Consider the following 15,924-nt stretch of genomic DNA (forward strand, 5'->3'; position numbering starts at 1 on the left):
AGAGAGGGAAGGGGGGGGGGGGAGGAAGAGAGAGAGAGAGAGAGAGAGAGAGAGAGAGAGAGAGAAAGAGAAAGAGAGAGAGAGAGAGAGAAATGATGAAACTATAAACGATGCAGTTTTCTTGCAGTATTTGGTTACATACTAATTCTGTTTTGTGTTTGTTGAAGGTTCGTCATTGGACAGTACGTGACGTTACATGGCGATGTTATCAGCCACGTGAACATAAGCAACGTGGCTGTGGAAGACGGAGGCATATACAGTTGCACAGCGAGCAACAGAGTGGGCGAAGTGACCCATTCTGCCGACATGAGAGTTTATGGTAAGTCAATGAAAACCATTGTACTGAAAGACGTGTTTCGTTACCAATTAAAATGTATAACATTTGACGCTAGAAGAACGCTACAGTGTTCCTTTATTTTATTCTTTTTAATTGCTTTATTGAGCGGAAATTAAAATTTCTTTGGCATTTTCTGCCCTTTATTGAGATGCTGCCACGCGCTGATTTTATTTTCTGGTAGAGAACTAAAACGTTGGGGCGTTAATAAGCAATGCAACGCATTTTTTCTTTGAAAATTTCCATTAAAAAACTGCGGAAATTGTTGTAAGACCTCGTTGGTTATTCCCGCTTCAACCCCTATAGTTTCATGAAGTTCCAATTGGTGACGCGGCCGGTGTGGCCGAGCGGCTCTGGTCGCTACAGTCTGGAACCGCGCGATCGCTACGGTCGCATGTTCGAATCCTGCCTCAGGCATGGATGTGTGTGATGTCCTCAGGTTAGTTGGGCTTAAGTAGTTCTAAGTTCTAGGGGATTGATGATCTCAGATGTTAAGACCCATAGTGCTCAGAGCGATTTGAACCATTTTTTGATTGGTGACGGCGCTATACGTAGGGTTCAAAATGCCGTCTCCAACGAAGATGCGTTCCAAGCAGAGATTTGTCATTGAGTTTCTTTTGCGGAAAGCCAGAACATCGCTGATATTCATAGGCGCTTGTAGGATGTCTACGGAGACCAGACAGTGAATAAAAGCAGGGTGAGACGTTGAGCGAGCCTTCTGTCATCATTGCATCAAGGTCGCGGAAACCAGTCAGATCTCCAGAGTTGGAATGTGCGGACACTCAATCGAGGTCATTGACGTATCACAAACACTTCGCTACTCAACTGGACGTCACTGTTGATAGTGCTGACACACTCATACACCAGTTGGGGTACTGAAACGTGTGTGCCCGGATCACGTACCTTCCGACTTCCGTCCGTTTGGTCCATACGCGATGCACTCCGTGAGAAGCAGTAGGTGGATGATGGAGACGTTATTGTTGCAGCAAGACGTTGGCTCTGACGTCGACTGGTTGAGTGATACCATGCGGGCATACGGGCCGTCTCAGTAATGTGGCGCACGGCCGTCGCATTGAACGGAAGTTATGTTGAAAAATAGGGTTTTGTAGCCAAAAGAGTGGGGAATAATATGGGGTACAGGAATCCTAAATAAAACCAACCTGCTTTCAGAAAATATGAGTTGCTTTACTTATTGAAGGTCCCTCGTAAATTGCTGGTTCCTATCATAGCATAGCATAGTATAATACTGTCATGGACGCATTGGCGGTGTGTGCTCCTGCACAGTCCCGCATAAAATAATGATAGGCCTATTAATTATTTATTGGTTCTCTGGAAACAAGACTGCGGTGTATTGTTGACGTTCCTTTCAGAAGTTAGGGTCAGGAGAATAATCTCAGTTCAGTTAGTCGTGTTGCAGCAACTGTGTTACGCACTCCTGTTTTCATACACTAAACAGCCGAAGAAACTGGTACACGTGCCAGCACGCAGAAGTGCCGCAACACGACGTGGCATGGACTCGACTAATGTCTGAAGTAGTGCTGGAGGAAATTCACACCATGAATCCTGCGGAGCTGTCCATAGGCCCGTACGAGTGCAAGGGGGTGGAGATCTTTCCTGGAAAGCACGTTCCAAGGCATCCCAGATCTGCTCAATAATGTTCATGTCTGAGGAGTTTGGTGGCCAACGGAAGTGTTTAAACTCAGAAGAGTGCTACTGGAAACACTCTGTAGCAATTCTGGACGTGTGGGATGTCACATTGTCCTGCTGGAATTGTCCATGTCCTCTGGAATGCACAATGGACATGAATGGATGCAGATGATCAAATAGGATGCTGCAGTCATTGGACTGTGCGGCTGGTCCCGGCGGAGGTTCGAGTCCTCCGTCGGGCATGGGTGTGTGTGTTTGTCCTTAGGATAATTTAGGTTAAGTAGTGTGTAAGCTTATGGACTGATGATGTTAGTCCCGTAAGATTTCACACACATTTGAACACAAACAGGATGCTTACGTACGTACACTACTGGCCATTAAAATTGCTACACCAAGAAGAAATGCAGATGATAAACGGGTATTTATTGGACAAATATATTATACTAGAACTGACATGTGATTACATTTCACGCAACTTGGGTGCATAGATCATGAGAAATTAGTACCCAGAACAACCACCTCTGGTCGTAATAACGGCCTTGATACGCCTGGGCATTGAGTCAAACAGAGCTTGGATGGCGTGTACAGGTACAGCTGCCCATGCAGCTTCAACACGATACCACAGTTCATCAAGAGTAGTGACTGGCGTATTGTGGCGCAGTAGCTCGGCCACCATTGACCAGACTTTTTCAGTTGGTGAGAGATCTGGAGAATGTGCTGGCCAGGGCAGCAGTCGAACGTTTTCTGTATCCAGAAGGGTCCGTACAGGACCTGCAACATGCGGTCGTGCATTATGCTGCTGAAATGTAGAGTTTCGCGGGGATCGAATGAAGGATAGAGCCACGGGTCGTAACACATCTGAAATGTAACGTCCACTGTTCAAAGTGCCGTCATTGCGAACAAGAGGTGACCAAGACGTGTAACCAATGGCACCCCACGCCATCACGCCGGGTGATACGCCAGTATGGTGATGACGAATACACGCTTCCAATGTGCGTTCACCGCGATGTCGCCAAACACGGATGCGACCATCATGGTGCTGTAAACAGAACCTGGATTCATCCGAAAAAATGACGTTTTGCCATTCGTGCAGCCACGTTCGTCGTTGAGTACACCATCGCAGGCGCTCCTGTATGTGATGCAGCGTCGAGGGTAACCGCAGCCATGGTCTCCGAGCTGATAGTCCATGCTGCTGCAAACATCGTCGAACTGTTCGTGCAGATGGTTGTTGTCTTGCAAACGTCCCCATCTATTGACTCAGGGATCGAGACGTGGCTGCACGATCCGTTACAGCCATGCCTGTCATCTCGACTGCTAGTTATACGAGGCCGTTGGGATCCAGCACGGCGTTCCGTATTACTCTCCTGAACCCACCGATTCCATATTCTGCTAACATTCATTGGATCTCGACCAACGCGAGCAGCAATTTCGCGATACGATAAACCGCAATCGCGATAGGCTACAATCCGACCTTTATCAAAGGCGGAAAGGTGATGGCACGCATTTCTCCTCCTTACACGATGCATCACAACAACGTTTCACCAGGCAACGCCGGTCAACTGCAGTTTGTGTATGAGAAATCGGTTGGAAACTTTCCTCGTGTCAGCACGTTGTATGTGTCGCCACTGCCGCCAACCTTGTGAAAAGGTAATCATTTGCATATCACAGCATCTTCTTCCTGTCGGTTAAATTTCGCGTCTGTAGCACGTCATCTTCGTGGTGTAACAATTTTAATGGCCAGTAGTGTATTAGCTGTCAGAGTCGTATCTAGACGTTTCAGGGGTCCCATAACACTCCAACTGTAGACGCCCCACACCACCGCAGAGCCTCCTCGAGCTTGAAGAGCCCCCTGCTGACAGGCAGGGTCCATGCATTCACGAAGTTGTCTCTATACCCGTACACGTCCATCCGCTCCATACAATTTGAAACGGGCCTTCGGCTCCGAAACCCATGTAGATGATGTCTCGTTGAATGGTTCACAAGCTGACACTTGTTGATGGCCCAGCACTGAAATCTGCAGATATTTGCGGAACTGTTGCACTTCTGTCACGTTGAACGATTCCTTTCAGTCGTCGTTGGTCCCGTTCTTGCAGGATTTTTTTTTTTTCTGGCCGCAGCGATGTCAGAGATTTTACTTTTCTCCAGATTCCTGATATTCACTGTTCACTCTTAAAAGGATCGTACGGGAAAATATCCAGATCATCGGTACCTCGCTCGTGCGCCCACTATAACACCATGTTCAAACTCACATAAATCTTGATAACTTGCCATAGTAGCAGCATCTACCTATCTGACAACTGCGTCAGACACTTATTGTCTTACGAGGTGCATTCAAGTTCTAAGGCCTCCGATTTTTTTTCTAATTAACTACTCACCCGAAATCGATTAAACTGGCGTTACTTCTCGACGTAATCGCCCTGCAGACGTACACATTTTTCACAACGATGACGCCATGATTCCATGGCAGCGGCGAAGGCTTCTTTAGGAGTCTGTTTTGACCACTGGAAAATCGCTAAGGCAATAGCAGCACGGCTGGTGAATGTGCGGCCACGGAGAGTGTCTTTCACTGTCGGAAAAAGCCTAAAGTCACTAGGAGCCAGGTCAGGTGAGTAGGGAGCATGAGGAATCACTTCAAAGTTGTTATCACGAAGAAACTGTTGCGTAACGTTAGCTCGATGTGCGGGTGCGTTGTCTTGGTGAAACAGCACACGCGCATCCCTTCTCGGACGTTTTTGTTGCAGTGCAGGAAGGAATTTGTTCTTCAAAACATTTTCGTTGGATGCACCTGTTACTGTAGTGCTCTTTGGAACGCAATGGGTAAGGATTACGCCCTCGCTGTCCCAGAACATGGACACCATCATTTTTTCAGCACTGGCGGTTACCCGACATTTTTTTGGTGGCGGTTAATCTGTGTGCTTCCATTGAGCTGACTGGCGCTTTGTTTCTGGAATGAAAAATGGCATCCACGTCTCATCCATGGTCACAACCGACGAAAAGAAAGTCCCATTCATGCTGTCGTTGCGCATCAACATTGCTTGGCAACATGCCACACGGGCAGCCGTGTGGTCGTCCGTCAGCATTCGTGGCACCCACCTGGATGACACTTTTCGCATTTTCACGTCGTCATGCAGGATTGTGTGCACAGAACCCACAGAAATGCCAACTCTGGAGGCGATCTGTTCAACAGTCATTCGGCGATCCCCCAAAACAATTCTCTCCACTTTCTCGATCATGTCGTCAGACCGGCTTGAGCGAGCCCGAGGTTGTTTCGGTTTGTTGTCACACGATGTTCTGCCTTCATTAAACTGTCGCATCCACGAACGCACTTTCGACACATCCACAACTCCATCACCACATGTCTCCTTCAACTGTCGATGAATTTCAGTTAGTTTCACACCACACAAATACAGAAAACTAATGATTGCACGCTGTTCAAGTAAGGAAAACGTCGCAATTTTAAGTATTTAAAACAGTTCTCATTCTCGCCGCTGGCGGTAAAATTCCATCTGCCGTACGGTACTGCCATCTCTGGGACGTATTGACAATGAACGCGGCCTCATTTTAAAACAATGCGCATGTTTTTATCTCTTTCCAGTCTGGAGAAATAAAATCGGGAGCCTTAGAACTTGAATGCACCTCGTATATAGGCCTTGCCGACCGCAGCGCCATATCCAAAATCAAATGTTTCAAATGGCTCTGAGCACTATGGGACTTAACATCTGAGGTCATCAGTCCCCTAGACTTAGAACTACTTAAACTTAAACCTAAGGGCATCACACACATCCATGCCCGAGGCAGAATTCGAACCTGCGACCGTAGCAGTCGCGCGGTTCCAGACTGAAGCGCCTAGAACCGCTCGGCCACCGCGGCCGGCTCACAGCTCCATATTCTGCCTGTTTACATAGCTCTGTATTTGAATACACATGCCTTCGCGTGGCCACTCGTCGCAGTTCCACTACCGACTGCTCCTAGTTAGTTCGGTATCGAGTTGTTGTTCGTTTCGTTAGCTGCGCACGCCAATTCTAGATATGTTTCAAACCTTTTCTAAACTCCGGACTTCTGGTTCTTTTCGTATTCTATTCAGCGTCCACGAGCGGTAATTAAAACGTATTTTATAATTACGTAAATTACATAAAAATTAAGTGGTAGCAAAAGAGAATATCAGCTTACTTCACTATTTCGATAAACAGCAGAAGACATATTTATAAAAAGGCAAGTTATTCTGTTATTACACATGCAAAGGAAGTCGGCACGTCACAAACGAGTTACCATTTTCCGTCTTTTTTTCAAATAGTTCAAATGGTTCTAAGCACTGTGGGAGTTAACATGTGAGGTCATCAGTCCCCTAGACTTAGAAGTACTTAAACCTAACTAATCTAAGGACATCACACACATCCCTGCCCGAGATAGGATTCGAACCTGCGACCGTAGCAGCAGCGCGGTTCCGGACTGAAGCGCCTAGAACCGCTCTTCCACCGCGGCCGGCCGTCTTTCTTTGAACCAAGGTGAAACAGCATGTTCATTGTTATGGAAGGCAGACCGACTTACAACCGAATGGAGCCCGCACTCCATAATCTACTACCTGGTGTCACATTTTGTAAAGAGAATATGATAACTTCTACAATATTATTACAGTGGTACAGGGTGGAGCACGAAAAATCGCCCCCAAGTACTAGACTGCTCATTGTCGACTTTAAATCGTCATCTGTTGTTTCGAAGTAGTTGTTTTCATTAGCTTATTTGTTATTTCTTTTCTGCCTAATTATTACCTGTTTTCTATTCTGCTCGTAGCAGTGAACAAATCGTGCTTAATTGGTGAGCAGACTGTACTAGGGGCCGGTTTTTCGGGCGGCACCTTATATTACTCGTATTTCACTGCGATTAGCCACATAACGCTTCAGTTGGCTGAACGAGAGGTTTTGTAGAATCACGAAAATTACTTCTACAAGTAATGAATAAAAACTCTGTACTCCAGGGGGGAGGCAAGTGCCCCCTCTTGGCGCCTTTGATCTTCAATCACCTATGTTACTAATTTTCAGTTGTTCATAAGAACCATATACGATGCACAAATGAACGGTGAACGAGTAAAAATGAACGGTTCCCAAGAAAGAGCGATCACCAGTGAACTAGTTCCCAAGAATGAACGAGTTTACCCATCTCTACTCACCACACCTCCAACGACAACTGTCCAACATAAATTTGTCACAACGGTTACATTCGTCACATCTTCCGAAAGACGAAAACCAAATTTCTGAAACCGTGTTTCGCTGTCGTGTTTACATAATAAGATCTGAAGCGGATTTGCAAGCCCAGTTAAATATGGCGTCTGGAAAACAGATGTTCCAGTTTCTGATTTAGAGAGCACAGCCGCAATATCTCTTCACTTAAATATTAGAGGTAGACAGCCGCATGCCACAGTCTAATAATATTTCTCCTGTTCCTTCATTGCACAATAAGTCACTCCGTCTATATTAGTCGAATGTTTTGATAACCCGAGCCGGCCGTTGTGGCCGAGCGGTTCTAGGCGCTTCAGTCCGGAACCACGCTGCCGCTACGGTCGCAGGTTCGAATCCTGCCTTGGGCATGGATGTGTGTGATGTCCTTAGGTTTAAGTAGTTCTAAGTTCTAGGGGGCTGATAACCTCAGATGTTAAGTCCCATAGTGCTCAGAGCCATTTAAACCATTTTGTTGAAAACCCGACAGCCCAAGCATGTTTCAAAAGGCGCAAGGGGTAGCCATGCGGTATGAGGCGTCTTGTCACGGTCCGTGCGGCTCCCCTGTCGGAGGTTCGAGTCCTCCCTCGGGCATGGATGTATGTGTCGTCGTTAGCGTAAGTTAGTTTAAGTTAGATTAAGTAGTGTGTAAGCTTAGGGACCGGTAACCTCAGCAGTTTGGTCCCATAAGACCTTACCACAAATTTTCAAAAATTTCTATGTTTCAAAAACGGTAGTGCGTTCAGGTGGGAGCGAAGATCGATTTGGAAGTGGAAAATCGGCAGCTGGAAACGGATTTGGAGAATCGATTTTGAAGTGCTTACATGACTAACAAGAACCGCTATTGGTAAATCGGTTTGTGAAATCTGGTTTTGCGAGCGCATGTAAACATCCACTATGTTTACATGAGGCTCCCAAAACCGGATTTCGTAAACCGATTTCACAATACTGTTTCTGGTTGGTCACGTAAACACTCCAAAATCGACTCTGGAAATCCGTTCCTAGCTGCCGGTTTTCCACTTCTACAATCGATTTTCGATTGTAATACTTAAGTGAAGAGAAACGGTGATTGTACTGACCAAAACAGAAACTGGAACAGCTGTTTTCCAAACGCCATATTTAACTGGGCCACAAAATCCGCTTCAAACCTTAACATGTAAACGCGACAGCGAAAAACGCTTTCTGAAATTTGGTTTTCTCAAATGGTTCAAATGGATCTGAGCACTATGGGACTTAACATCTGTGGTCATCAGTCCCCTATAACTTAGAACTACTTAAACCTAACTAACCTAAGCACATCACACACATCCATGCCCGAGGCAGGATTCGAACCTGCGACCGCAGCAGTAGCGCGATTCCGGACTGAGCGCCTACAACCGCTAGACCACCGCGGCCGGCTTGGTTTTCTCCTTTCGGGATATGTGTCGCATGTAACCATAGTGATGGATTAGATTAGACTAGATTTACTTTCATTCCAGTCGATCCGTAGTGAGGAGGTCCTCCTGGATGTAGAAGATGTCAGAAAACGGAAGTACGCGTACCACTTCGGGTCGGCAAGGTTCATGGTTCGTGGGAATGGGGGAAACATTTTGCTATACAGGGTGAAAAGTATTTTAAACCGACAAACTCTGGGAGGTTGTAGGGGACATCAAAACAAATATTTTTCCCTAATGTCATTTTTTCCTATGAGGAGTATTTAAACCGGTAGAGGAAGATTTGTCTGGCGGTAAATTAATTAAACCAAAAAACACTCTTCCATTTTTTTATGTCTAAGAGACAACACTTTAACACAACCCAGTTTCAATTAGAGTAGATTTTCAAAAATGCCTCCATTGACACGTAAACAAAGGTTACACCGTCGGATCGTGTTCTGTTTGACACGGGCAAAAACCCCAGGAGTATCCTGAATTGTTCCTGGTGCTGCTACTATCCGGGCGACCAGATCCTCTTCTGATGCAACAGGAGTTGCGTAAACAAGGTTGCGCATCTCTCCCCACGCAAAAAAGTCCAGAAGGGACATATCCGGGGATCGAGCAGGCCATGTTACAGGACCACCTCTGCCAATCCACGTTTCTGGGAACCGTCGGTCCAGGAATCGACCCATACGACGACTGAAATATGCCAGCGCCCTGTCATGTTGGAACCACATGCTTTGTCTTGTAGGGAGCGGGACGTCTTCCAGCAATTCTGTCAATTCTCTGGCGAGAAAATTGTAATAGTGCCTGCCATTTAATGGCCTAGGTAGCAGATACGACCCAATTAAACAATCCCCAACAACACCGACCCACACATTGATGAAGAGCCGCACTTGATGAGCGCTAGTAACTGTCGCATGTGGGTTATCCTCACTCCAAACATGCGAATTGTGCATGTTGAAGACTCCATCACGCCCGAACATTGCTTCAGCGGTAAACAACACATAGGATAGAAATGTAGGATGCATTTCACACTGTTTCAGGTACCACTGCGAAAACTGTGCTCTGGGTGGATAATCAAATGGTTCCAGGTTGTGGACCACGCTGTAAGTGAATTGGACGTAACAATTGCTCTCGAAGGACTGTTCTTACATTCGTCTGATTGGTCCCCATGTTACGTGCAGTTAAAAAAAAATGGCTCTGAGCACTATGGGACTTAACATCTGTGGTCATCAGTCCCCTAGAACTTAGAACTACTTAAACCTAACTAACCTAAGGACATCACACACATCCATGCCCGAGGCAGGATTCGAACCTGCGACCGTAGCAGTCGCGCGGTTCCGGATTGAGCGCCTTAACCGCGAGACCTTACGTGCAGTTGCATGAGTGCTGATTGAAGGATCCCGCTCCACATGCTGCAAGACAGCTTCCTCAAATTGCAGCGTTCTTACCGTGCGACGGCGTCCCTGTCCAGGTAATCTGCTAAATTACCCGGTCTCAGGCAAACGTTGGTACACAGCAGCAAAGGTCGTATGATGCGGGATACGGCGATTAGGACATGGTTGTTGATAAACCCGCTGTGCAGCTCGTCCGTTGTGGGGCGCCACGTAGTACGCACCAACCATATCAGTGTACTCACTCCAGGTGTATCGCTCCATTAGTAAACAGAGACAATGCACTACTACGCTGGTGGACAGCAGTTGCCTACAACTGAAGAGCGTAATACGGCCTCTAACAACTGAAGATTGTAATACGGCCTCTGGCTCTAACAACTAAAGAGCGTAATACGGCCTCCACCGGTTTAAATAATCCTCATAGGAAAAAATGACATTAGGGAAAAATATTTGTTTTGATGTCCCCTACAACCTCCCAGAGTTTGTCAGTTTAAATACTTTTCACCCTGTAGAAACGGAACAAATGCAGCAAAGTTTTAGAAGTTTTAAATATTGCTTCTGGTGAGTCAGCTATGAGTAAAACAATGGTTATCGAGTGCTACATAAGCTTTGCAGAAGGCTGAGAAGATTTTGAAGATATCGAGAAGGAGCGACCTGGCCGCCCCTGCATATCATCAGCCGTGGAACTGGAGAAAAGGGAAAGAAATGATTACGAAGAATTGCCGAGTCACAATCACAGAAGTTTCTGATGATATCGCTATATCAATTCGCTCATGCCATGTAAACAACGATGCAGAACATCTGAAACGTGTCATATATCAGGTGATGAAACTTGAATTGACGGATATGACTTCGAAACTATAATGATCAATCGTCCCAGAGGAATAGCTCGACAATTGCGGTGAATCGTGAACATTACGCTCACTGTGTTCTTCGATAATGACATAGTTCATGCTACACAATAAGAAACACCACTTAAATGCTTTACTTGCCCAAAAATAAAGAAAACGTTAAGGGCCGTCGTTTCACATATTAAAAACGTATCGCAGGAAGACCTAAAAGCTGTCATAGAGATCGAGATCCAAAAGCGTTTCAGGGATTAGAAAAAACGATGGCACATGTGTATAATATATAATGAGGACTATTTTGAAGGGAATGACATTAATATACACGAAAAAATCAAAATTGTTTAAAAAAATCTGTTTTTTTTATCACCTCGTAGACTATGTAGAAACCATAAATCTTCTACCAAAAATTTGTTCGTGTCAGATTTGTTATCGGAAGCAGGTATAGTAAACTTACGAATGGATGCCCTACGTACTTGGTTTCGTAGAACTGTGAAAGTAACGAAAAAATGTATCCCTATGTATTTGTTACTAAAACTAACAGTATTCGTTACAAATGTATCGTTTTACTCGTTGCTTTCGTCATCGACGGTATCGTAAAACTCTTATGGAGTCCAGTCGTTTTCATATGCTTACATCTTGGTATTTTGGTGTATTTTTTATACTTGAATACGTTTGACCGGGTTTGATAATAGTAATAACGAAAAACAGTAAGTTTTAAATTATTTAATGTGGAATGTAAAGACAAATTTTTACAAAGGTAAGCTACTACATATATATTTTAAGTAGCTGTTAAGGGGAAATGTAAAAAAATGTTCTCAATTCCTCAGTCAACTAAATAAACTAAAAAAAAATAAATTCTGTGCTTCATTTCAAAGTAGGATCCAAATTATGACCTTATATAAAAAATTTTTCATTATACTTTAACTCAGACTTTGGCACCTTGGAAGAAGTCAGTCAAAGCAATAGACGTCGATCTCGGTATGGCGAATTGCGTGTCCACGACTGTTACTTCAGTGGGAAGTCAGTTTTCAATAATCAACATATGTAATCTATATAACAACAGTCAATCAGAAAATGTACATTGTGTCGAATTGCGTGTCCACGACTGTTACTTCAGTGGGAAGTCAGTTTTCAATAATCAACATATGTAATCTATATAACAACAGTCAATCAGAAAATGTACATTGTGTCAGAATTGTTTCTTACGGAAACCTTCGGTTGAGGTTTAAAAATAAAAATTTTTCCAAGCATTTCGGTTCAGGAAACTTCGCCTATCTGACAATGTTTGACATGATTTTGACAATGCCCTTTCTGTCGTCACTGAAGGAGCCATGACGGAATTTGTTTTCCTTCTTATAGCATGCAGTTCAGTGTAGAGGAGTGTAAAGGACACTCGTCCTTATTTGATAACTTTTCTTCCATATACTGCCTCATCGATATTATGCTGGTAACAGGTGATGTCACGTTGCCTTCACATGAAATTCTTCCCAGCCTGAGTCCTCTTCATCAAAAGGAATGGGCGATACTAACTCAAAGTCAACTCTATTTCAAATGGTGACATTCAATGAATATTTTTTCTAATGCAGTTTATAATGAAATTTTGGCGTAGTTGAAAGCAGATTCGTCTTTAAAAGCAAGCCTCTTAAAGCGTGGATCTAATAGGGCTGCTTTCGACAGGACTGAGTGTCTAGCCCGGTTTTTAAATCGGTAATTAAATTTCGTATTTAACTTAAAGCAGTAGGTTCTTTGGTATTTCTGTACTGAAATTGATATAGAAATTCGCAAATATCCCCTCTATGCTATCGGTGGCTGCTAGCACCTTTGAAATAGACCCTTGCGTTTGAGGGGACATTTCTTCTATGAACTGCTTTGAAAGGCTTTATTTTAACAACTTCTGGTACAGCTTGCCATTCAGTTTCAAGAAGACTTTTTATGGAATTGTGGATATGTCCAAGTGCCGCTTCAAGGGGTTCTTGTAGCATAGAAATCCTGTTCTACGATTGTTTTTGATTTTTGTATAATACTTTTTTCCATTCTCGTAAGTCCCGAGCGCTCTATTAAATTAAATGAAAGCGCGACACAAGGCAGATGTTCATAGCCCACCAACCGAATTGCTGCTTTCGTGTTTAACAAATCACTTCTTTTACCGCGTATGTGTAACGGCAGATTTCAGCTCAAAAACGTATTAAGGATTTGCTATTTGCCGCGTCAGGAAGGACAGAAATGATGGGATACGGTAAAAAGATTGTGGAAGTGTTAGGAATTGCTTATAAAAAAATTGTAGTATATAGGACCGTCATACGTATTCCCCTTCTCTATTTATCCATTCTTATCTTTTCTCCAGCCATTTATGAGGAATGTAGTAGCCTATGAATCTCTTCTGCTTTACTGCAGAACGTCGAAAATCTCTAGACTTTGCAAATTTTCGATACGGTATTAAAATCGTATGCACCCTCTCTTGCTCTGAGGAATCATGTTATTGTTACATATTTAACGACATTAGATCGTTTGGGAAGGACTGTTTCCCACTTGCCGGAGACCTGCGATGTACCGGTACATTTATTTCACGGCACGTTTACGTGGAACGCTGCAGATTGCTTAATAAAACACACGCACATACACACACACACACACACACACACACACACACACACGAGGGTAGTACTGTAATAATACAATATTCACCTGGGACCTAACGTCTTTTTACGCTACGATGGGGTCTCTATATTGTAAAAGAAGTAACACTGACTTCCATAAACAACAAGTGGCTCAACATCAAAATGTCTTTGAGTGTTCCGTAAATATAGTTCAGTTCAAATTTTCATTATGGATGTACTGTTCGAATCAAAGTCACCCGTTCTTTATATGTTGTCCACAAACAAGAAAAAGTCCCTAAAACCTCAGTTATTAAAACTTTAGATTTTTTAGCTTATCAGCTGTCATCCATAATATATTGGAATTAGATTTAAATTAACTTAATTTAACTTTGATTATTGCTATCATCAAGAAAGTAAAATTATGTAAACGATTTATTGCAGCAAAATAGCCATTATAGTTATACATTAGATTACAATCATTTGAGAGTGAATTACAAGGATGTATTGATTGTCTGCATAATTCTTAGTAGTAGATTATATTCAGTGCAGGTATTATAACAGATTATCATTTGAACCATTTGTCCTACAAAACACTAACAAGGGAGAAGATAGTGGCACACAGGGAAGAAGAGGGAAGAAGACTAGCTGAAGAAGCCAGGAGAGACCCGTTCATTGCAATCCGCCCCCGAAAGCAGGCACGGTTACACTATATAAGCATGGACGAATGGACGAGACATTTCAAAGTCATTCTCAACAAAGATGGTAGAGAAGGAGCACAGGTAACAAGTCAAGAGCTCACACTGCAAGGGATGCCAGCCTGGTCCCCACTCACTCCAAATGAGGTCCAAAACATCATTGAATCAACAAAAAGGAAAAAAGCAGCAGGACCGGACATGCTTTACAATGAATACCTTAAAGACACAGCCCATCTGCTAGCACCAACCTGGACAAAACTTTATAACAAATGCACTGAAACAGCAAAAATCCCAGGCCAGTGGAGAAATTCAATAGTAAGGGTAATGTACAAAGGGAAGGGCGACCCAAAGGACACAAACGAGTACAGAGGAATAGCCTTAGAAAACAACCCTTTTAAGGTATTCACAAAACTAATCACAGTAAGAATAAGACACACTTTGGAAGACCACCTCCCAGAATCTCAGTTCGGGTTCAGGGAAAAAAGATCCACTATCACAGCAGTGGAGCTGCTTTTAAAAGACATATGGGAAACCATCGATAAGAAGCAAAAATATTATGATGTATTCATAGACTTCACAAAGGCCTTCGACCTCCTCGATCGATCATTAGTAGAAAGGATGCTCGACGAATCCCTGGGAAGAGACAGCGTCTGGACGAGGATCATAAACTCCATAAATGAATGGAACGAGATAAGGATCTCGGACAACCTCGACCTGTCTGAACCAATAAGGCAAACAAATGGAGAACTCCAAGGAGACCCACTAAGCCCGCTCCTGTTCATTCTGGCAGCAAAGGACATTATGGAAATCGCTCAAGACGAAGATGTTGAAGCATATGCCTACGCGGACAACATTGTGATAGGCTCAAAAAAACTACAGGAGACTATAGAAGACGTGGAAAAATGGTGCACAAAACACAAGTTCGTAATCAACACCGACAAGACGGATATGATGGTATTCAGACCAGGCGGGCAAATCCCAAAAACGACAAGAATTGCACTACAAGGAAAGCAATTATCTATCACAAAAGATTACAAATATCTAGGGATAACACTCCAGCCACCCGCAAAGTGCTTCACTAAACACACAACAAAGAAAGCAACACAAGCCATCAGAACGATAACCGAAATAAGTTCCATCAGAACACTAAATCTAGACACAGCTATGGCACTCTTCAAATCAAAAATAATACCGATATTGGCTTATGGCATAGAAATCATATGGATACATCTAAATGAAAAGAACTTAGAAATATTGGAAAGAGTAAAAGCAATCTATATCAAAAGAGCATTAGGGGTACCAAAAACCACAAGATCGAGATTAGTCTACCTTCTCGCCCGAGAATCTTTCCTCATAGAGTATCTAAGGACAAGGTTCTTACTTCCCAACACATCAGCATCGGAGAACCTACTAAGATCACTACTCAAGAAAAGAGAGGAAGTACCAACGGAATTCTATGGATCCGGGGCCATGATCGACTGCACTTGGGCAGCAGCAAATTTTGAGATGAGACATGTAATTACAAGACTCGCAGTACACGGATTCCACCATGAAATTTGTGCAAATACAACATACCATGAACCGTCAAACCTTTGCAAGTGTACCCTATGTGGACAGTCTTGTGAGAGCTACCAAATAGAAATATGCAACAAGAGGACCAGATCAATTAGAGACTATGCAATAAATGGTTCAAATGATAATCTGTTATAATACCTGCACTGAATGTAATCTACTACTAAGAATGTCAAAATTATAAAATGAAGATATTTATGCATTTGTAT

At 43.5% G+C, this 15,924-nt stretch overlaps 1 protein-coding gene across 1 annotated transcript in view; it reads left to right on the forward strand.

Moving 5' to 3' along the window:
• Nucleotides 1-15,924, forward strand: part of LOC126183937 (Down syndrome cell adhesion molecule-like protein Dscam2) — a 461,766-nt gene that overhangs the window by 240,023 nt on the left and 205,819 nt on the right. The window contains exon 3 of the mRNA XM_049926285.1: nt 168-319. Within this exon, the coding sequence (XP_049782242.1) occupies nt 168-319 (152 nt within the window). The remainder of the gene's footprint in view (nt 1-167; nt 320-15,924) is intronic.

This window comes from Schistocerca cancellata, chromosome 4, assembly GCF_023864275.1.
Source record: "Schistocerca cancellata isolate TAMUIC-IGC-003103 chromosome 4, iqSchCanc2.1, whole genome shotgun sequence".
NCBI lineage: Eukaryota > Metazoa > Arthropoda > Insecta > Orthoptera > Acrididae > Schistocerca > Schistocerca cancellata.